Source organism: Pristis pectinata, chromosome 3 (genome assembly GCF_009764475.1).
Source record: "Pristis pectinata isolate sPriPec2 chromosome 3, sPriPec2.1.pri, whole genome shotgun sequence".
Lineage (NCBI taxonomy): Eukaryota > Metazoa > Chordata > Chondrichthyes > Rhinopristiformes > Pristidae > Pristis > Pristis pectinata.
The window spans coordinates 88,042,143-88,064,441 of NC_067407.1; the positions used below are offsets into that span (position 1 = coordinate 88,042,143).

The 22,299-nt window shown below is 39.1% G+C and overlaps 1 protein-coding gene across 2 annotated transcripts in view; it reads right to left on the minus strand.

The window, feature by feature from the left end:
• The window catches only part of jag1b (jagged canonical Notch ligand 1b), a 40,655-nt gene extending 26,754 nt beyond the window's left edge, over positions 1-13,901 (minus strand). For both annotated transcript variants that reach the window (XM_052011651.1, XM_052011650.1), the window contains exons 1-3: positions 13,643-13,901; positions 13,076-13,378; positions 3,377-3,425 (exon numbers count right to left, since the gene is read on the minus strand). In XM_052011651.1, the coding sequence (XP_051867611.1) occupies positions 3,377-3,425; positions 13,076-13,378; positions 13,643-13,708 (418 nt within the window). In that variant the 5' untranslated portion in view covers positions 13,709-13,901. The remainder of the gene's footprint in view (positions 1-3,376; positions 3,426-13,075; positions 13,379-13,642) is intronic.
• Positions 13,902-22,299: the final 8,398 nt, after the last annotated feature.

Genomic DNA, 22,299 nt, shown 5'->3' on the forward strand with positions numbered 1-22,299 from the left:
TCTTGGATGTTATCTATTATTAGCCGTCATTTCAAGCTTCAAAAACAACCTTGAAACTGCATCCCTTTAAATTATGCCGGCGAAATAATATTTCACATCTGTCTGGCACATCGTAGACTTCTGTGGCATTTCACGGTGCCTTTCGAGTCTAACAACTGCCCAATTTAACGCTTCCCTTAAACCTGATGCCGGTAACACTTGGTTAGAAAGTGAAGATTTGTCATGAAACATTCATAATATCTCAGCATACACATACATGTTAACAGCCAATCCAATCTCTGGATATTAAAAAAATACAAAGAATAAACAACCATTAATCATGTTTCTAGATTATGTAAAAGAGCCAAGCAATGAACAACTGGTTTTTGATGACGTTTAAAATTAAAAACTTTGGTAATGGAACAGTTTACTGTAATAAACTAATGAAGCAAATGCAATGTACTACTCTATATTTTTGTTAGCCATTATGCAAGCTAACCAGGAATATTCCACAAAGAATATGGAAGCAGAACCAGAATTTCCAGTCAGTGGAGACTATCACTATTGCATTAAATAAACTTGTGACCCACAATAAAGCAAGCCAGCCCAATTCAACTGAAACCAAGTAAGATGACCGTGTCAAACTGTTACAAGCCTAATTTCCTTTCTCAGGCAGCTTGATGGATTAGGACAATTTTAATAACAGGGACAATTTTATCTTGTGATTGCAAATAATCATTAGCTCCAGTTACATTCACAACTCAGATTCTTCCTACACCTTCCTCAGACGAACTACAAAAGATTTTCAAAGGTTACTCATTTGTATTATATTCACTACATTGCCACAGTACAGTGTTAAAGCTATTTTTGATAACTGATACACCAAAGCCAACCATCAAAACAGATTAAAATCTACAGGATCACCCAGGCAAGCCACATTCAAAGAATATCAATTCTTTGTTTCCTACAGTATCAAGGGCCACAAAATAAACAGCAAGTTTCCTTTTGAAAGTAAAACCAGGTATATCAGTCATAGTAACCAAATTGTTAAAGGGTGCACTGAGGAAGTTATTTCCTGATCACACTTTTTACCCACCTATTTAAAAATGTAACAAGGGACTTTAACTAGCCCAAGGTATTGTAATCGTAAATTCTACTATACTCAACTCAAACATACAGCTGTTGAAATAAGGAACTAGGAGGTTAAATAACAGATTTCCTGCAAGTTAATTCTGAACACACTGCAATAAATCCAGAACATGACAGCCACGCATAGATACACCGAAAGCTCTAGTTAACGGGAAATATCAGAAGAATATCAACACATTTAACTGAGTCACAAGCAAGGTGCAGCACCAGACCATTCCTTTGTTAAAATGTACATCTTCAATATGTGAAAAATGTTATAGAAATGCCTTACGGGTCTTAATCTCATTAGTGTTAGACAGAAAGCAGCGCGGTAATAGAACAATAATACTTCCACTGCTTCCTCTTTGCAGCCAACTGTCAACTAGTTTTCATTAATGCCCCTACTTTGCTAGCACCAAAACATAACCCCCTGGGCCGAACACCAACTCCATGGCCGAGGTAATGGAAAAGCTAACATTTACTTTGCATCTTCGGGAGGTCTCAGGATGTGATTACTGATGTAATGCAGGAAACAGGGCAGCCAGTTTGCATACAGCAAGCTCCCACAAATGACCAGATGGCCCATTATGTGAAACTGACCGGGAGGTGTAGTTGTCAGAGAACCTGGCCAAAACTCCCTGCTCATCCAAATAGTGCCACAGATCTTTTACATCCACCTTAGGAGGCAGGAGTGGCCTCAGTTCAATGTCTTATCAATCAAACAGAACCTCTGTCATTGTAGCACTTCCTTAAAAGAGTCAGCCTAAACCATGCTCAAGTTCACAAAGTTCAGGCTACCGAAGTAAAAAAAATTTCAATCAAGGATCTAGAAATATTAAAGTTGCCCTGATATTGAACCAGCTTAATTTGTGTAACTGCATAATACAAACCTGAAGATGAGATTAAAAGTGCTTTGCTCAAGTGCAAAAGGTACAACCTTTTAGGTCAAATGCCAGTACATCAGAATAGTCTTTACCTCTCCCAACCTTGCACCAGTTTTCAGACTTTGCCTCATAATAATTACACATCAACTTGTGTTTAGTGCTTTAAGCAGTAAAATGTTCAAGGAACTTCACAGGAAGATTAGGTAAATTGTGATACTAGGGCGATATTAGGGCACTTCTTTCTATATAAAAAAAAGCTAGATTTTAAACAAGCAAAGATAGAAAGCCTTAAGAGAGACTTTAGGGCCAGACAGGTATAGGTACAGCCATCATTTAAAAGAGTGATTAAAATCAGGGATCCTCAAGAGGCCAGGATAAGGGCGAGTTAAGGGGCTGGATACCTCAGGAGCACAGGGAGAGGCTATGGGTGAATTTGAAAACAAATACAAGGATTTTAAAATTGAGCCCATACTCAACTGGCCAGCAAGCAGAAGGCTGGTATAGGATAAGCAAAAGCTACTACATCTCCAATGAATGGATGATGCATCCCAGGAACAATTAATTCCAAGGCTTGATTGTGACTGAATAGCAAAAAACTGTCTTCCCCAGTATCATCCAAAACCCGTCACCCAAATAACAAATCTCACAGGGGACCCGAGTGTTTAAAAACTTGGCAACAGCTCAACAATCTGTGGTTGAGAAAGGTTTACAATTCAAGTTTCCCTTTTACCTGAAACAGGTAAGTTACTTATCCTGATTTCTAAAGTATTTAAAATAAAAATAACGTTTCAGAAAATCCAGGAAATCCTAAACTAGGGTCAAGCGTTAATGCAGATAGTTGAAAATTCAGCACTAACTTGAGTGAATGCAAGCTTCACATGCATTACAGGTTTATGATATGCAGTTGTGCATATTACTCCTGGTCAAGGCTGCAGAGGCCAGCATGACCTTAACACCTGCCATTACCCATCAGCTGTATAAAAACATTTTTATTTCCAAGTAAGGCATGTACTCCCTACTTCCCCTCCCCCCAACCCACCTGTCAGCAATCTCATGGGAAGGGCTAAGCTTAAAGGGAAAGAAAATGACAACTAGACTGTCATTTAGGTTAATGATGCATTAAAGACCACAAAAAGAATTAAACTGAGATTTTACTTGGTTGCAGGAGAAGGGAGAATCATTTCTCCAGATCAAATATCCGTTAGGTTACAGATGATACCACAAACCAAGCCTCTAAACAGAGAGAACTGGAACTACCTACATCCTCTACATTTCCAAACAGTCTTCCTGGTTAAGTTAAAATGACATTATGTAACACACACCACTGAGTATGCCATTTCTAATTATACTGTGCATAAATCTGTAACCCGAGTTGATGAACTTACTGGTGTCATTATTGTAGTCACAAGCTTCCACAATCAAAGTGTAGGACCTCTGCAAGACAAAAACAGAATGCGTTTAAAAAAATCAGGAAGCAAATGCAACACTTTTTTTTGAAAGAAACCAATTTGAATACTTGCACTACCCTTTGTAGTACTTTAGCAAGCCTTGCAAACATACTAAAATATTGAGAATCTAGCATATAACCTTCCCCCAACAATGCCCCCCCCCCAGTTAAGTGGGCAGAATATAAATTTCATTCATATCTTTAAATGAAAAGGTTCTCATCTCCTTTACAATCAGAAATGCAAAGGACAGATACAATTACAATTCCCCACCCCCAAGCCCATTAATTTTACCTTTCATTTCCACCTATTTTTCTAGTCCCAAAAAAAGTTTCATGTTTAGAAGATTTAAACCTAAAGCAGCTGTCAATTCTGTTCCTCTGGCACAATGGATGTCAAGAATGCTTTTTTACTCCTTGCTGTTTGTAAGCGAAGATTGTTCTGAGGTGGAAGAGTTAAACCCAGCAATGCAATCTCATGGGTTTTCTTCATTTCAGCACCCCTTTCAGATAGCTTTGTCTTTCTCAGGCCATCACTGCTCCCACAAGTATCAAGTATCGAAGGGCAGATCTTATGATTCCCAGCAGAAGAAAGGAACATTTTCCTGTCTGCACAACAAAAGCTGGTGCTAAAAACCATCCTGGGACAAAACACACCTATTCGTCACATTTACACATACTATCCCATTGGAATTTTATCAGCAGAGCTTTACTAAACTCAAATTCTGGCGATAAAACAATTTATACAGTAACCAGTTATTTTGCTCATCTTAAATCCACAGGTTGAAAACTTCGTTATTTGATTCTCAGGTTTTGCAAGGAGCTATTTAGGTCAACGACTTTTAGAGAAACACAGCCAGCTTATTAGAAAGAATACAGACAATTATAGCAAAATAAACAAAGCCACAATCTCTACAGTCCCTAAATAATTGAAAACAAGGCGTGATAAACAATATTTTTGGATTGAGATCCAATTATGTGTGTCATATCGAAAGCCCAGTGAATCTTTAGTTTCACTCAGTGACAGCTGTGGGAAAAGTCTTTAACTTGAACAAAACCAGGCAAGCCCAGACAAATACCTCTCACCTCAATTTAAAAGACTCAACCTTCAGTCTCAAAAAAATCACTTGTCAGGTGAAAGGATCACTGCATTAGCTAATGTCACCAAAAATCTGATTAAGTACGGAAGCAGTTGGGAGGTTTGCTTTCAAGTGTGGCGTCAACAAACTTGCATCAATTAAACCCAAAAAGCAAGGAACTTAATACGCCCTCATCTTTAAAACCAAGTTCGTTTACACCAGTAATGGGCATGGACGAAGCCAGGCATCACTAAACATAGTGATCAAGCATTAGCAGAGTCTCAATCCAAAGTAATAGAATTAAATACCACAGATAAGTTGTATTAAAAAAGCTCCATTAAACATCCCAAGGCACTTCACTGGAGATATATCAAACTAAGTTTGACACCAAGCCACCCAAGATGATTAAGGCAGCTAACCAACAGCACAGTCAAAGAGGGAGCACTTCAAACATAGGCAGGAAGCTTTAGCCAGAGCAGTTGGTGTCTGGGCAGTCAAAGGCATGGCCAATAATGACAGCCAATACAGTAGGTGTGCAAGAGGCCAGAAGTGAAGGTTGGTGGTTAGAGCAAGACCACTTGAGGGATTGAAAAATGGTGTTTTTTTTTGGAAAAGACTCAAGCTCTGCCTTAGCTAATGTATGTGGAGTAGTAGGGAAGAAATTCCTCTGGTGCAAGTTTAGGAAATGGACAAGTTTTCACGAGCTTATGGAAGGCCAGGCTGCTGAACATTGCAATAATCAAGCTGAGGGGTTAAAAGCAGCTCGTTCAAAGGCATGAGGCAAGTCGAAGCAAGGTGAGGTTGTCTAACATCATGGAAGTGGTCCACCTGGATAACGGTTCATTTCAGTGCTAAATGCAACACCGGGGTTGCTGCAAATAGTTTGATTCAACCTCCGACAGTGGTCAGGGAAAGGTGGTGGCAGTAAGGGCGTGTCAGGGACCATTGAAACTTTCTAATCAATGAATGATGGCTTTCATAGCACGTGGAAAGTCATAATTACCAATACTGTCCATTAGAATAAGGCAGCCCCATGTCTAATGCAGAGTTGTGGGTCCCAGCCAATGGGTAGCACATGGAAAGGTGGGATGCAGGGAACGAAAAGCTCACTCATTGAGTGACCTGTGCTGAAAAATTCAAGCTTGCAGGCACACAAGCATTGGATGCAGTTGTGACTGGGCTCAGCTGCAGGTCCCCAATTGCCAAATGTTAAACTGACATCTGTTACTACATACTTTCTAGACTTCACTTGGAGAACAAGCAATGTGGCCAAGGTAAGAATGCCAGCAACCCCTTTCAAACCACATTCTGTGTTCTGGGGAGGACTTGGGCATTTAAAAAAAATATTGGGTCACCCTGGTGGATTATCTTGCAGGAATGGGAATTATTTCTAAAGAAATGTATTCCAAATGTGGTTGAATGAAGGCTCCCAGTTGCATTTCCAGGTAGCGCATGTACAAGGTGTCATTATAAAAATCACGTTAATATTTTACTATGGACAAGCTTACTCTGTCACACTTTAGTAACCAATGTTAAAACACTCACAGACCATTAAAATTTTCTCAATGATTCACTGCCAGATTATCAGTAATGGGTAGATATCAGCAGGCCGTTTATTTTTCCCATGCTCAGACTTGACCTATGCTCATCACTGAATTAATGGACAGCTCAAAACACAGTGCACTTATTCAAACCAATACATCCTGCACAAAATCATTCTGTCATTGTAATTACTTGGGCACCTAAACCATGGATCTACCTACAAGTGCCAGTAAATACAATCCTTTGGCAATGTAGTGATATCACTAAGCCATCCTTGCTCAAAAATCAGACACAAGCTTCAAGAAAACTGCATGCCTTGTTTAAACTGTTGCCATGTAGAGGCAAGTTATTCCAATTCTATGTAGAACTTGGTCAATAAAAGCAAATCTTTCCATAAATTGTATTTAAAACTGCACCCACCCACAACTGCCACACAGCTTCAGAATAGTTATTTGGAACATTTCTAATAAAATGTTACACCACCAGCCACAAAGTGTAATTAAACATCGCTAATTTGAAATAATTCTCATTTTATTCAGTGGAATGGATTAACCAAAGTAACATGGAATTGAGACAATTTTCAACTACGATTCTATCCACAATTGAAGTGAACAAGACTCCCTATTCCAGCATGGAGTACCAGTAGCATTACCAGTTGTTCTTTGCCATTTATGCAAAAGGACATGGGTTGGTTTATTAGAATTTTATATTGCTTAAACTTTCTACATCACTGCCTCATGAACTAATGTGGGGAAAAAGGCTGGGGTGGGCTCTGAAGGATGACATGGTAAATAGAAATTTTACTTTCCAATACAAAGGACACAAAGTGCTGGATAGATCAGAGGTATCCATACGACATCCTTCTTCTGATGAATTTACGATGTTCTTCCAGCACTCAGTTATTTTTATCACCTTATCAATACATCAGACTCAACAGCACTTCCCCATGTTTAAGTGCTTGACCCACTTTAAATACCTTAAAGAAAAAAATCCTAGCGGTCACAAGGTTGCCCAATTAACCTAAAATGAAATTACTAATAATAAACTGTTGAATTTAGGGAGTTGCACAAGGGGAACTAGGTTCACAGAATGTTACCTAACTTCAGTTCTAAAGTGAAAAGGATTATCCAGTTCAAGACAGCTCAGGAATCAGTCACAATTTTCAGTATCAAGATATTCCAATGGGTTGCAGGAACTACATGAAATACCTCCTAAGATTTAAGATCAGAATCTTCATGATGGTCTGTGAAGCAACACTACCAAAAATCAAGGAACCAGAAGACAGCCATTTGGTCTATCAGATTTATGTCAGTTCTCTCAATTCAAGTTAGGTCCATTGACCACCCCCCCACAACACTATTTCTTTTCTCCAAGTATTTATCCACCTTTTGATGGAGATCATTGAATCTGTTTCCACTAATCAAGCTTCACATTGTAAATCCTGACATTGTAAATCCTTTTGTTTTTGCAAAATAAAAATTTTCCACTCAAAAAATCACCTGGGGCTAATTTGCCTATCAATGTGAACCTGCACTTTGGTTATCCAAACACAGCCACTAGAAACAATCTCTATTTACTTTACCCAAACCCTTCAAGATTTTAAACACCTCTATCAAACACATGCTAGAATTTAACTTGCTCATTGGAGTGTATTTGTCAATCCCTTCATTAAATTCCAACACACCCAAGCAAGTTCCAGACATTCAATAACAGTAATTAGCTTGAGTGAATTGAAGAAGTTAATTAGCAGGGTTTAAGGACTCTAGCCTTCAAAAATGAACCTCTCGAAGCCCTACAGCAGCTCTATTGGATACTGTTAGATACTTTGACTCATTAGAACTTAGCCCAGCATTTCGCAAGTGGCATGGCTCCAATATACCACAAGCAGCTTCAAAGAGGAAGAGACGAGATACAGCATGGAAGAACTGGTTTCACCAACATGAGCTAAATTAATAACCTCTGGCTTCGAAACAAGGCAAGCGCTCAACTGCCACATTAAATTGTGACGTAAAACAAATTGACAGTATAAACAGCTGCTGGCACCTTTCCTTTAAATATCAGTGGTCAAACTGGCAGCTGAAGGCCAGCACCCCTGTATTCCAGCAGCTGTCCTTCCATTGCCAAATGATGAAAGGCAAAAGCACCGCTATCCAAACTGCACACAATATCCCATAAACCAAGTTGAAGTCTGATCTGGCAGGCTTGCTGGAATAATTAGCATCCTGCAAATATATAATATGCTGAATTTGCCATTACACGAAGTTCTGGTGTGTGTCTGGAAGCTCAGCAATGCTGAGTGTACTGGTGCTTCCTGTTGCTTCTCCTGTATTAGCATTATTTCTGGATGCCTCCATTATATTCTGTAATCCTCATCGTAGTCAGTTTGCTTTCGCTATTGTTCTTGGTTAATATTAGCAATCCCCGCCTCTGTCTGGGTGGCCAGAACACCACTTCCTAGACTCCAAAAGCAGATAAGCCAAATGGATTTTTTTTAAAAAAGGGGAGGGGAAAAGAAACATGCAAAGCCTTGCACAAGTTATGGCAATATTGGCCCAAATTATATTTCATTAATCATGCTAAAATCCAGATTTACAAGCTTGGCTTTTTTTTATATAAAGAGGTTCCCAAGCTTTGTTTGCTGCACCCCAGTTAAAGGCTTTTTTGCATTCCCCCAAATTCTTCACTCTGAAATAATTGAACGTTTTGGTTTTAGAATTGTGCCCATTTCAAATACTGCCATGCACAACCTAAAGATCCCCTCATCTCCGTTCAAACACCTAAGCCTCAGCGAATGCCTTGCCCTGCATAAATCCATTAAATGCACAAGCTACCGAAGGTGCAAAGTTAATAAATGCATCAGCCTTGCACATAGGTTCATGAAAAGGCAGGTCTGGACAAGGTGTGGTTATTTAGGGTAAAAGTAAATAGAGATATGCTTTTAACAATTCAAACATGCGTAGCATTCTCCATGCCAAAAAGTATACCCATGCCTATCATTTTTACACTCCAACAAAAACTGAGTCAGAGTCAATGGCCAGTTTAATCCACCTACCTACTGAACATTAATCCACACAAAATGGCTTCCAAAATAAATTGGTCTTTCCCCCAACATGGTTTACTGGTGATGGTAATATTCATGGATGGTACACATTCTTACTAATAGCAAAACATTGAAAAACACAGGTTTTTCAGTTACACTGAACTATTTTGTCATTAATGCCAGTAAGCAAAAAAGTCCTCATTACATTTAATCCACTACAGTTACTCAAAAGAGAACAAGCACACACCAAGACACAACTGTCTAGCTGTTTGATCAAGTTGGTATTCAGAAGTGGTCAGTGAATAGGAATAGTGCATTAAACTGAAATTTGACCACATCAGAAGGCAGTGACCAAAAAAAAACTGACTTTCCAAAGTGCAGCAAAGCACACCACCTCTGCTGTTTAGCAAGCATATTTTGTTAGACAAAGCCATTAAACATTGCGCCTGCAGGAATTAAAAGATTTAAATAAACTTCATCTACCTCAAAAGAGTGGGGTTTGCTTCTTTGAAAAACCCATCCGGCATCTGAAGTTGATTACCATTCTTTGATTTTGCCAGAAGGCAGAGTTAGTGCACTGGCTGACTAGCCAGAGATTTCCCACACACTTTCACACAAAGTACCAGGTGCAGCTTCACTTACGCTGCCTGGAGACCACAACTGCATATCAAAACCATGGGAGTTCTAAAATGACAACAGCTAAGGGATTTGCAGTGCTGGAAACATTATAGTTCTGTTTAGTCATACTCTTGCCTATTACCCCAATCTCAGCCACAATTCTTTCCTTAGCTAATTACCATCATTTTGCCAAATAACATTAAGCTTGCACATAGTTGTCAATTTCAAAAATCTTGAATTTCTTAATTTTACTTCCAAACCCTAACCCTCAATTTTTAACCAATGCTTTCTTTTTGAGACACCTGACTAATCAACTTTCAAATCAGTGCTTCAGTTCAATGAAAGTTTATCTCCAATTTTTCTGCACAACAGCTATCAACTAACAACCAATGGCAAGCCCACGTTAGTTTGCTAAACAAACTGCAATTGATATACCATAAGGAAACTAACCACTGATAACCACTCACTTCAGCAGTACCAAGTTCAAGACCTACATTAACTGTGCAACTCCAAACAGAACTTTACCTCAGCCTTCCAGAATAAGATAAAGTTACATGCAACGTGGCAGGACTCAACAAACGGGTTGCAAAGTTTCTTGGGTTTAGTCAAGAAAACAAATTTAGTCAAACTAAATTCTAACCTAAATTACATTATATTGATTTTCAGTAGTTTGCACTCGTATCAAGATTGAGGCACCTAAAGACAGAACACATTTGCCTACTGCATTTTAATTGCTCTACACCACACACCATAACATTACTATAATATGGCTGCGCTTTCCTGGAGAGCTCTGCATCAATGTTAGAAGGCAGATTAATGAGGAGATATGTTTTATATGCCCCATATCCAAGTAGTAAAAAACTTATTTTGTAAGCAGAAAACCCCTGTATGCAAGAATGCTAACATTTGTGTCAGTCACGATGCACAGTTTCATCATTAACAAACCATTGTGCCAACTCCTTCCAATGCAGGTGCAGCTCTGGTGCACTCTAGTTATTCCACTGTGCTGCACTGTTTCCTAGCAACCCATTCAACCTTCCAATCATCTATACAAATTTACAGCCCACCATCTCCACACCCAATTACTTGAATTTCCCTGTCAACTTCTACACATCTGAACTGGGCTGCAGACTATTAGTGCAAAAGCATCACTCTCTATTTCATATAAATCTGTTGCAACATTTTGTTGCAATATTCTTGACTTTCCTCTCACCTACCGCAGCAAAATTTACATTTGGTTATTCACCATTATGACTGAAATTGCCAAGTACAAGCTCTCCGAATAAGCAAGCATGCAAGATGACAATGTCCAATTAGAGCTCACCTATCAACACAAAGAAGAAAAGGAAGTGTCAATAGTTGTAGTCAAGGCAACACAGCTTTTTGAACCATATACCCCCAATTACAAGGAATGTGCTCTTTGTATCAGGTCATCTATAATACTAAACCCATAACAAGGAACTAAAAACCCCAAAAGCAACAGAATGAAAGACTAGTATGCTAAGGTCCAAATGCAGAGGATGCAGTAAAACAAGGCAGTTGCAGGACTTGTACAGACAATACTCTCACCTCCCTCATGCCTCTTATACTGCAAATTCAAAAGCTAATCATACTTCAATTATTGTTAACTTGCCTATTAAGGCCTAATACTAATAGAGCTTACAGGGTGCTTGATTAACCAGGAGAGCTGGTCTGCCTTATCAAATCACATATTTCATCTCATCTTTTAAACGGCCTTGTATAAATCATGATAATCCTCTACAATCTCCCACTTAACTGTCAGTGATAAACCCATTGAAGAAAATCAACACTTTTGGGCATGTGCTTGAGGGGCGTTTAGCACCAGGGTTAATGCAAGAAATTCTCTTCTGCAAGAGAAAACCTACACACTGCTTAAAACTACTCTTTTTTTAAAAAAAGACAGACAAGCATCCCCATTTTAAAGTGAAAAGTTTTGACTCTAATCACAAAATCAGAAGTTGTAAGATCTGACTTAACACATCTGCCCAATGCTGTGTGCATTTAAAATACTTAAAAATGCAAAAAGTCTCAACTTCAATTGAATTTTGAGGAAACAAAGATTGCATCAGCTACAATGCAAGATTAGCATCAATGTACTCTCAATGTGTCCTGGGGAACGACACAATAGTCTTCATTTATATAGGAGCACAAATACCTATATTCATAGACTCGAGCTGAATTCTGATCCTCTTCCCTCCTCTCCTTCCTCCCCCCAGCCTCCCCCCCCCATCATCCCACACAAAAATCAAAGCGCTACGGTTCAATTTAAACTCATACCACCAATTTTAATGCTCCAGACATTTTATACATCCACAGGACCACTGTAAAATGTTCACTTATTAATACAACAGCTTTGGAATATTCCCACTCATTACATCCAAATGCAATTTAAAAGATGAAAATGCAAAATTCTTCATTTTTTTCACAGCTGCAATGGGAATAGTTTCAATTTCCTTATAATGAAAATAGATGTTTTAAATTGTGACGGGTATTTAGAAACTAATTTGAAACAAACTTCTCAATTGAAAATGACTACTCACTGGGGCCAAGTTTTAACCTTACGTCGCGGTTACTGCCAAACACACCCTAAATCAACCACTGAACCGGCGGCTGGAAAAAAGTTAAACGCAAGGGTGACCAGGCTTTGGCTACACTGCATTCTACAGCCACAACATTCATCGACATTTCGCATCGTCTCAGCGGCAAAATGGTCTGCAGGTTAATGTTATTAACAGCCTCACTTTGCAAGACGATATTCTGCTCCTCTTTCTCTGCCCCAAGCCACCTCGCACAAGAAGTGCCGAGTATTAAAATCTAGATTACCCACTTATAAAATCCAACACAGCATCCAGATTTTGTATTGGAATTAGTAGCTACCAACCAGTCCCGAACAAACGTCGGCTATGAAATCCATCAATACACACGTCTGTAACGTTTGTTTAAAAGAGTGTGCTTGTAACTGTTAAAGCGTGTTGGAAGTACAAAGCATTGCTTTAAAACGAGCGTGGAAAAAATTCCTGAACTACTGGTACTAGTGTAAAATAATTGTGAAGTGCTGTACTGCAGGGGAACAAGTGCACTGTTCTAAACACAAGATGTACAAAGTATCTGAAAACGAGTGCAAAATAAAAGTTCTCTGGGTGCAAAATCTGGTATGAAAAAGTATGCAAGTGTCTGAAACGAGTGTAAACAGTGCTTTCTAACAAGTGTGGAAAGTGCGAGTTAAACAGAATGCACTATAGCTAGGGTATTAGACGCAGAGCCGGGAGCGAGCAGCCGGCTCCCAGTGGCTGCAGCTCCCTCTCCCCGCCGCACCAGGGCTCGCAGTCCCGGGACTCACCGGCCATGCGAAACTGAAAGGCAGCACAATCCTGCGCTCGCTGCCGGCCGTTTTCAGGCTAAAGGTGTTTCCTCCGATTACCGGGGTGGAAGAGAAGCCGTAACTGCAGGGTCCGCCGGGCGAGACACGGGACTGGTATTCCTTCAGGCAGACTTTGAAGAAGGTGTCACACTGGGCCCGCACACACTTGCGGTCCTGCGGATTCCTGCTACTGCCTTCACAACAATTCCCATTCTGCAACTCGCCGTTAATGTTCTGCATAAAGTTGATCTGCAACTCGAACTGCCCCGATGCTAGGGATAGCTGGTGGTAGAAAGAGGAGCAAGGTTTAAAAAAAATAAAATTGCAACAGCAGCAATTGGGAGGGGGTGGGAATACTCGAACCTAACGGAGTAGAGGATTGTAAAAATTCTATTAACCGGGGAATGCAGTCTTAAATAAGGCACAAATGCTATAACTGCTTAAGTTTGCAATTTGCAAAGTAGGTCTTAAAAAATAAAGTTACTGGTTTTTTTCGCGCTTATAAACAAAATGCCAGCACAGAAGAACGATCCGCACAAAACCTACCTGGTTCCGCAAGACGAGAAGGCAGAGAGCAGCAAAGAGTGAAATCCTTCTGCAAACCATGCCCATGGCTTCGGCTTGCCTGCACTTGGGTGAACTGAGGGTGGAGCGGGCCGCCGCACAGCAATATAGTCCACCGATTCTCGCATGCACGACTGGAGAAGAGACTTGCTATATATAAAAAAAAATTTTTGAAAAGAAAGCGAATCATCAATGCAAAAAAAGTCCTCTTTTATTATTCTCCTTTTATTTTCAAAGTGCGTCTCTTCCCCCCCTACTCTCCACCCCCCTCTCCAAAAAAAATCTCCTCCTCGATCCCACACACAACAAACCCCCCCACCCCCCCCAACATACACACAAAACAAAACACCCGTCTAGTGATAGTGACTGCTTCATCTAGACAGGCTGAGAGAGGGAGAGACAGACGTATGCGTTCATTAATATTCATTAGTGGGGTTGGACAGGGGCACATTCAACGCCCACTTTTTTCCCCATCAGTCTTTTAAAAAGAGAAAATAAAGTTGGTTTGTTGGAATGGCAACTGACACAAAATTGTGCCACAGATGGAGGATTTAGGCGTGAACACACAAAACAAAAGTGTGTGTGGGGTGGGTGAGAAGGAAAACTTTTCAAAGGGGGGCTTGTACACATGGGAAATGAACACTTATTCTAAATAATTGCCGCTGTCATTAAAATCCGACTCATTGTTTCTTCTGTATAAGCTCCCACAGCAGCGTACTTTATAAAGAAATTAAGAAAGTGAAATGGAAGTGATTTGCAACACGGCTTTCCATGCACACACACACACACAAAGAGTCGAGTTTGCTGCTTTCCTAGTGTTGCACCTGTAGGCGTCTCCTTTCGCCCATGTGGCTGCCGTTAGCTAAATGCAGCGTGCATGCTGAAATCAGGCAATGTTGCGCATTACTCTTGTATTACCTTTCAAGTCCACGATACAAGAAGTTTGAATATTTTGTGAGAGGTATCAGTTATGCAAATTCACCTATTATTTCCCAGCATGAGCCTTGCTCGAAATGGTTCATTACAAAATAACCATGTTATGCATGACTCTGTCCTGTCCTTTATCCAACAAACGCTGGAGTAAAATCGACGATGCGGCTGAACTGAGTTAGAAAGTTTTTGGTACCAATCGCCATTAAATGACAAACAAATGTGAGGTTGTTTCCCAGTCGCTACTTATTGGAGGACGTGTCCGAGATAAGCCTGGGTTTGCTAAACTGAACGATACTGAGGAAATTAAGTTATAATTGCCAATTATTGCACATTATCACATTATCAAATACCTATCTGTGCTCACGATTTGAACGGATCCAGAGAGAACCATGATTTACAAAGGAATTGCCCGATTTAAATCTTTCTTAATAATTTTAGGAATCATAGTTTGAAATTCTGAGGTAAGGGAGGTGAGTTGTTGGTGTAGAGCTGTAAATTCAGCCTGTTCAGGCACTTCATGAACATCAGTGGATTCTTGTGGTTAAATTATTGACTTACACAACCTCAGCTACTAATTATATGGAGTCTAAATTTAAGTATTATTTTAAGTGACTTTCTCTTGAACTGTATATACATCATGCCCTGATTGGGAGTGTTTTAAAACCAGCAGTGATGAGAGACCTATTGATATGCCAAGTTTATTCAACAGCAGATTACTAGAAAATAAACTAGTTTATATAGTGGGCATGATTAATATCTTGAAGTGATTGCAGGACACTAACTCTCCAAATTAGGTTGGGTTATATTACAAAAGGTAATCCCAGTTTCCTGTCCCTGTAAGGAACATATCCCCAAGATTTCTGATCTTCTGTCAATGTGTGCCCCAGGGTTTCATGTTTGCTCCTGTTCTCTTCATCATCTCTGTGATACCTACTCTTGAGTTATTGCTATCCTCAAGTACAGGAGTTCACCAAAACATGTAACGTTGAAGTGTAATGCTAACAGTGAGCCGTTGCTGTGGTCTCCAGACTTGGATGAATTGAGACTTCCTCTAGCTCAGTAGCAGCAGAACTGAAGTCAGCAGAGAGATCGCATACCTCTGGCTCTGACTTCTTCAGCCTCCTTGGCTGGTCACCGATTGAAGTACAAACAATTGACTTACCCAAAAGATAAACCCAAGAATGTTGGTTTGATGGCTTGCCTTTTCTCATTTCTCAATCAGTTCACTGCTGAAATTTGTGTTCATGTTTTCCTCACTATGAGGGCTGGTCAATGCCTTTCTGGCTGCTTCCTTACCTCCACTGGTCACAAGCATCAGTAATTCCAGTACTCTGCAAAGTCTTGCCTACATATATCACCATCCTCACTCTTCTTGTTACCCAATAAAAAGATTTCAAAATCTCCTTGGTTTCCCAGGTCCTTCCACAGATCCATCTGAGTCATTTTCAGAGCTATACCTTTTCTGTCACTCACCATTTTTGTTCTGGATTAATGCTTATACTGATGATCTTTCACTACTGTACACCCACTCTATGCAATGTACTGCTCAAGCCATTTCACTTCACCCTTTCAATGCCCTTTGAGATCCTTATGCACACGAGGAACTGCAATGTTGTTGCACAACAACGAAGCTTGAACACTTCAGTTACTGGGTTCTGTTATGGTAGTGCAATATTCTGGTTGAACTGAAGTTTGAAAATTAGCTGGAAGAAGATGTACAGCAGACAAGAGTATTGCTGAGTTGGCGTAGTAATACTAGTTATTTTACACCAACAGCAAGTAGTTGGGATTTATATTCCATGCATAGGTTTCTGGGACCATCTTTGCCTTGTGCTGGTAAGCTGTTTTTCATGGTACCACTGTGCTCGTTGACTGGTGGTCTGGCATTAAATCATACTTGGTTGACAAAAAGCCATACCATTTGGATCCCACCGGGGTCTTTCGAGCAGCTTGGATTTGTTTAGCTGAATGCTGAGTTAACCTCATGCCCTAATTAAGCATGAAATGATCTTCAATTTCACTATTCATGAACTAGGTATTGGTTGATTATTGTTACTTGTACCGAGGTACAGTGGAAAAACTTGTCTTGCATACCGATCGTACAGATCAATTCATTACACAATGCAGTTACATTGAGTTAGTATAGAGGGCATTGAGGTAGTACAGGTAGGTCATCAAAAGTGCCTATTTCCACTATTATTCTAACATCCCTGTCCACAAAGGAAAGTCAGTGAGAGGAGTTTCAGGAAAGACCAGGACAGGTTCTTCTTCAAAAACATATTTCTTGTTGGATTTGGAAGAGCCATCATTTAGAAGACCTCCAGATCCCTACTTTCCCTCAACGTTTCTGTGGCCATTCTTCTGGTGCTGTCTTCCTATCAAGTTGTACTTGTTGGCCTGTTTCCTGTTCCAGGCAGGTGACTGGCAGCATGGAGGGTAACCCTGAGTGTTAAAACCACCATCACCTGGTGGACTTACACTCCTCATTCATATTTCAGGACTATTTTACATACATTTAATGCATTGCATGAGGATCCCTTAGTTGGTATATTTAAATATTTTAGTTATCAAAAGATATAACTCTTCATGTAAAATCTATTTAAAACATTTCATATGAGGCATTTTCACATTGTGAAAGTGTGATTGTTATTTCTGTTAGAATTTCTCTTGTCATTCATTCTCCAATATTTTAGATTTCTCACAGTTGAGTTTAAACAAAGTATTTGTAACTTTAATGATGGCCCAGCAGGTAAATGCACCACATGGTGTGCTTGTATGAGGCAATTAGAACAAAAAGGTCACAGGTTCAATCTTTGGGTTGTGCTGAGTTAATTGATTGCAACACTGACAGGAAATGATGGGGTAATTTAAATTGGCTCCAATGTCCTGGGACCAGGGAGTGAAAAAAAAATCAGCCAATGTTCCCACTCATGATAATCAGATAGTGACATCAAGTGAGAACAGGAGTGGACTTTGGTGGTGAAATCTTTCATGGGAATTTCCTGTTGATGTTTCATACCTAAATAGGCACTTAAAAAAAAGTAATCTGGGGAACTATAATCTACCATAAAACATTACCATCCCATAGAGTGTGGGATGAAATAATAGAAGTGAGAAATACAGATAGAATTTACATTATGTTGTTTTAGATGATATCTTAATAAAATGTTTTGTATATTATATTGATAACAAGCGTCTGCGCTAGAGAAGAACACAAAATGCTGAGGCCACTTTACTGGTAGCATAGCTTGTACCAGTAGAAATACACTAGTAACCTGTACATGATAGCACAAGATTCTGTTATAGTACTTAATCTAGTATGAGAGTGAAACCTGCTTGGAATAATGATAAATTGCAAGTCAAGTGTCATGTGACAGTCTCACTTTTGTTTTCTATGGTCTGAGGTTTGCTTGGTCAATGTTTAGATCAGGGCATAGAGATGTACTCCCCAGTACCCAAAACTCAATTTAATTTCCAGGTTAGCAAAGAACCACCAGGGTAGATGGTTCTTTCCTCATGTTAGAAATGTGAAACTGAATTGTTTAAAAAAAAGTTTGATACGTGCAAAGTTTGCATTCCATTTATACTTATATATACGGTCTATGTCAAACAATGTGAAGTTATCTTATTCTGACAGTCTCAAGCCACTTTCCTCATTTTGTATAGATAACCACATTAACACATACAACTGTCTTACAAAGTGGCCAATCAAAATGGAATTGAGTAGAATAATCTTAGCAATTTGCATAAAAGCAGAAAAACTCCCTGGAGTTTTCTGATTATGGAATTGACTATGCCTTAAAAGCCGAATGCTTTGAATATTAATTTAACCCAGGAAATTAAAATAATACAAGTTCAAAAATGATTTAAAAGGCGAAAATGAAAATATAATACATAAGGTTCCCAATAAAGAGGTTCCCAATGGTAAAGAATTCCTAGAATTTGATGAGTGTGCATTTTTTGTTTGCCCATACATTTATACGTTACATGGAAATTATATAAATATAAATTGTTTAGAGTAAGAATGAGGAGAATGTAAAAGACATATAAAGATCCATGGGATGTGATTAACGTGGTCTTGGTGGGTTCATTCATAGCATACTAAGGATAATTCATGGAAAATGAACTAATAAGTTTAACCTTCAGAAGTGATGCATCTCTCTCTCTATATATATATTGTTTTCACCGTAATCACCTTAACTAACTCCTTCACCACTCTTTAGTACCGCACACACGTTTCTTATTTTTTATTCTGCCTTTCTTCAACAATGTCGCATTGAATGTTTAATATAATTCCATAATGATCTGATTTAACTCTGTTTAATGAAATTAATAAATATTCTTTTTAAATTCTAAATGTAAATTGGATAACACAGCAAAGTAGTTCTGAAAATATTTAGGTACAGTGACTTTACATTAGCCAAAGGAGTAGTTCTGTTGCATGGCCCAACAAAATTAAAATGCTTAAAAGGTGAGATTTTCAAACACTTGACTTCTCAAGAAATAATTTTAAAATATCTACATCCAAGTTCTAGATTTGGTGGAAACCCAAAATAAAAAAGGGTATTGCTGGAAACATTAAGCTGGTCAGTTGGCATCCGTGGCCATTATTGAGGCAATGGTTTTGTTGATGTACCTCCCATAAGTTCTTATCTAATTGTAACATGATCTTATGGAGCGAGATGTGAACTTGTATTTTAAAATACAGAACATGATACCTATAGTGGCAATAGGACAGTAATATGTTTTGCTTTGCCTCTCAGCTTCACCCCACCTCTTTATGCCTGCCTGTGATAACTTGGCGTTGACTGCTGGTTTCGCCACACTTGAGTCGGAACAGTCCGCATCATCTCGGGAGGATGCAGCAGGCAAAGCCATGTGTCCTTGCCCATTCTCCAGGGTCAATCTTAAAGTTGTAAATGAGAATGTGAATAGAATCAAAAGAGAAGAAAATCGTTCCAATCAATATGTATGGAGCCTCCCTCCCCCCAGAACAACAACTTTTCTTCCTTCCCTCAAATCAGAACAGCTGCAATGCTCCATTTGGCCTTTATTTGCTATTGAAAGCCTTGAACATTATAGAGAGGGAGTGAAAGAGAGATAAGCCAATTGAAAGTGTTGCTCTAATAATTGTTTGACATTTGTATGCAGTGACAGAAGTGAATTAATGAGAGCTTTGAATCCAAAGTTAGGGAAAGTCAATCTTATTATTGCTTGACCATCTTTGCATTTTAGAAGACTTGTCGTGGGCACAAGCTGGCTGGATAATTTCTTAAATACAGAGCTGCTCACCTCAAAATGCAAGACATTTTCAAATGGGTGGGATTCAGGAGCAATGTAATTCAATATGCTCTGCTATAAACAAAGGCTTGATCAAAGTAAACTTTGTAAATGAAGCACACACAAAACAACAAACAGCAACAAATAGGAAGAATGGAACTATTGACATAGGATAAAAGCGTGCCTCTTTTCATCACCTGCCAAACAGAATGAAGATAAGAAAATGCTTTTATAGTCCTGACTTCTACAAAAAAAATTGGCAAGTTTTAATGAAGTGGCAACACAAGCTTGCACATCATTTTACCCCGAAATACTGAAGATTGCACTGCATTAATGAAATAATTTGGAAAAGTTATCATCTCCCTCTTGCTTCTAAAAAAATACAATTAGGATTTGAATTATAAAGTGGCCTTGTTTATTTTAGAGCAGAGCTTCATTTTGTTCACTACCAAAATCATAATCAGTGCACAGATTTCAGCTATTGTGTGAAATGACAAACGTGAACAACCAAACAATATAACGAAGCTTCCATGGACAATACCTGCCATAACGCACTGACTCAACCAATGCAATTAATTCTAGAGCACCATCAAATCTCTTAAAATCCTAACACATGAGTGCTTCTGAAATTGTATCTCCAAATGATGTTGTTGTAGAAAGCTGTTGCAATACTTAAATGTGACCTTTATTTCAAATGCTGACGCAAAATAAATCTGAGACATCTTTGCACCACTGTACCCAGTATAATACCGGGGAGCATCACTATTGTATTGTTATTAGAGGGGTAAAGGATGAAAAAGCTTTTGTGTATTTCTTTGTGTGGATTGCAAAGGCGACTGAAAATTGAATGATGAGGGCAGTGAAAGTTTGTATCTCCATATCTATAGGATCCTGTGTGGGTGTGTGTAGTAGACTGGTCAATAGGCAGTAGACGTCAAATTACCAGACAAAGGGCAAGCTGTATCAGGAACCCTGTCTGCTGGGAGACGGATGGGGAAAATACATTGTTTATTTTCAACTGAAACTGCTAGGCTAGATAAGCAAAAAGGAGAACTGGCAAAAGAGCAAGCGTAGTTAGTCTTACCATTATTTAGTAGAAATTTAAATAATAAGAGTAAAATGTCTGTGCACAATAAGCACTTTCACATATATGAGGTATTAAGAGTATTTATTGCTCAGAAGTATATAAGCATTTTATCCAGAGGGAAACATATTCATAGGCTACAATCACAAAATAATAAGAAATACAATAAACTATGCTTGATATTATCTTCAAGAGATTTTGGACATCAGGGCATCAATGTGAATAACGTATATACACAATGGGAGAATTTAGAAACTTTACAAGCCATCTTTATGAGGGTATTTTTGCTTCTCTTTTCTTTGTGCCCTTCTCAAGCCTAGAGCTAACATGCAAATGCAAGTCTTGCTTTTCCTTCAGGTAATTTATTTCAAGAGATTCCAAAGTACTTTTCAGCCAATGAACTAGGTTGGAGGTTCAGTCACTGTTATAATGTAATAAACATGGAATCCAATTTTTTCTTCACTTCCCACAAGTAGTAATGTGGTGACAACTGTATAATTTGTTGCAGTGATCTTGATTGAGGGTTAAATGTTGTCCAGGGGACTGGGGAGAACTTCACTGCTCTTACTCAAACTGGTGCCAGACACTTCATGTCCATGTAAGAAAGCTGACAGGACCTCAGTATAAGGTCCTAATCTAAAGAAAGCAGCTCAGGGAGTGCAGCATTCCTTTGACATTACACTACAGATTCAGCCTGGGTTTTGTCTTTGGCCTCTGCGATGGGCTTGACTCAGAGCCAAAAGAGCTACCAGCAGAACCATGGCTAACCACACACTACGTTCCCTGAAGGGTCTCCAACACTCTCTATTGCTTACTGCTAAGGTGGGCCTTAGGTGACTTGCCTAGTTGTCCCTACTTTTTCTACTGGCAGACACCATTCCTTATGCCAAGACCACATTACTGCAAGGACACCCATTCATCAGTTCTGTCGAAAATTACAATCAAGAATAAACCATGTGCTAACCCCATGGAAATTTATCATTTTGCCTCTCTTCTGCTTGGAGCAGGTTGCTAAATATATATTGCTCAATACTGAGCAGGCTGATGGGATGAAAGTCTGGCCACTAAGACGGTTTTATGGTTTTTAAATGTGTTTGTGTAGTCTCAAACCAGTTTGAAGTGGGTGTGAGCTCATAACATGTAATTGCCAGTAATTTAACCTTAATTATGTGTTTTGCTCAGAGATGCCACAAAAAGATGGTTAGTGTGGGAAAAAAGAAATATCGCACTGGTCCAGTAAGTGTTATTCAAGTGGAATTAGGATTAAGGGACATATTTGCTCCCTTGACAAGTTGTCTACATGTAACTGCTGCTTTGACAAAGTTGAAAATGTTCAATCCAT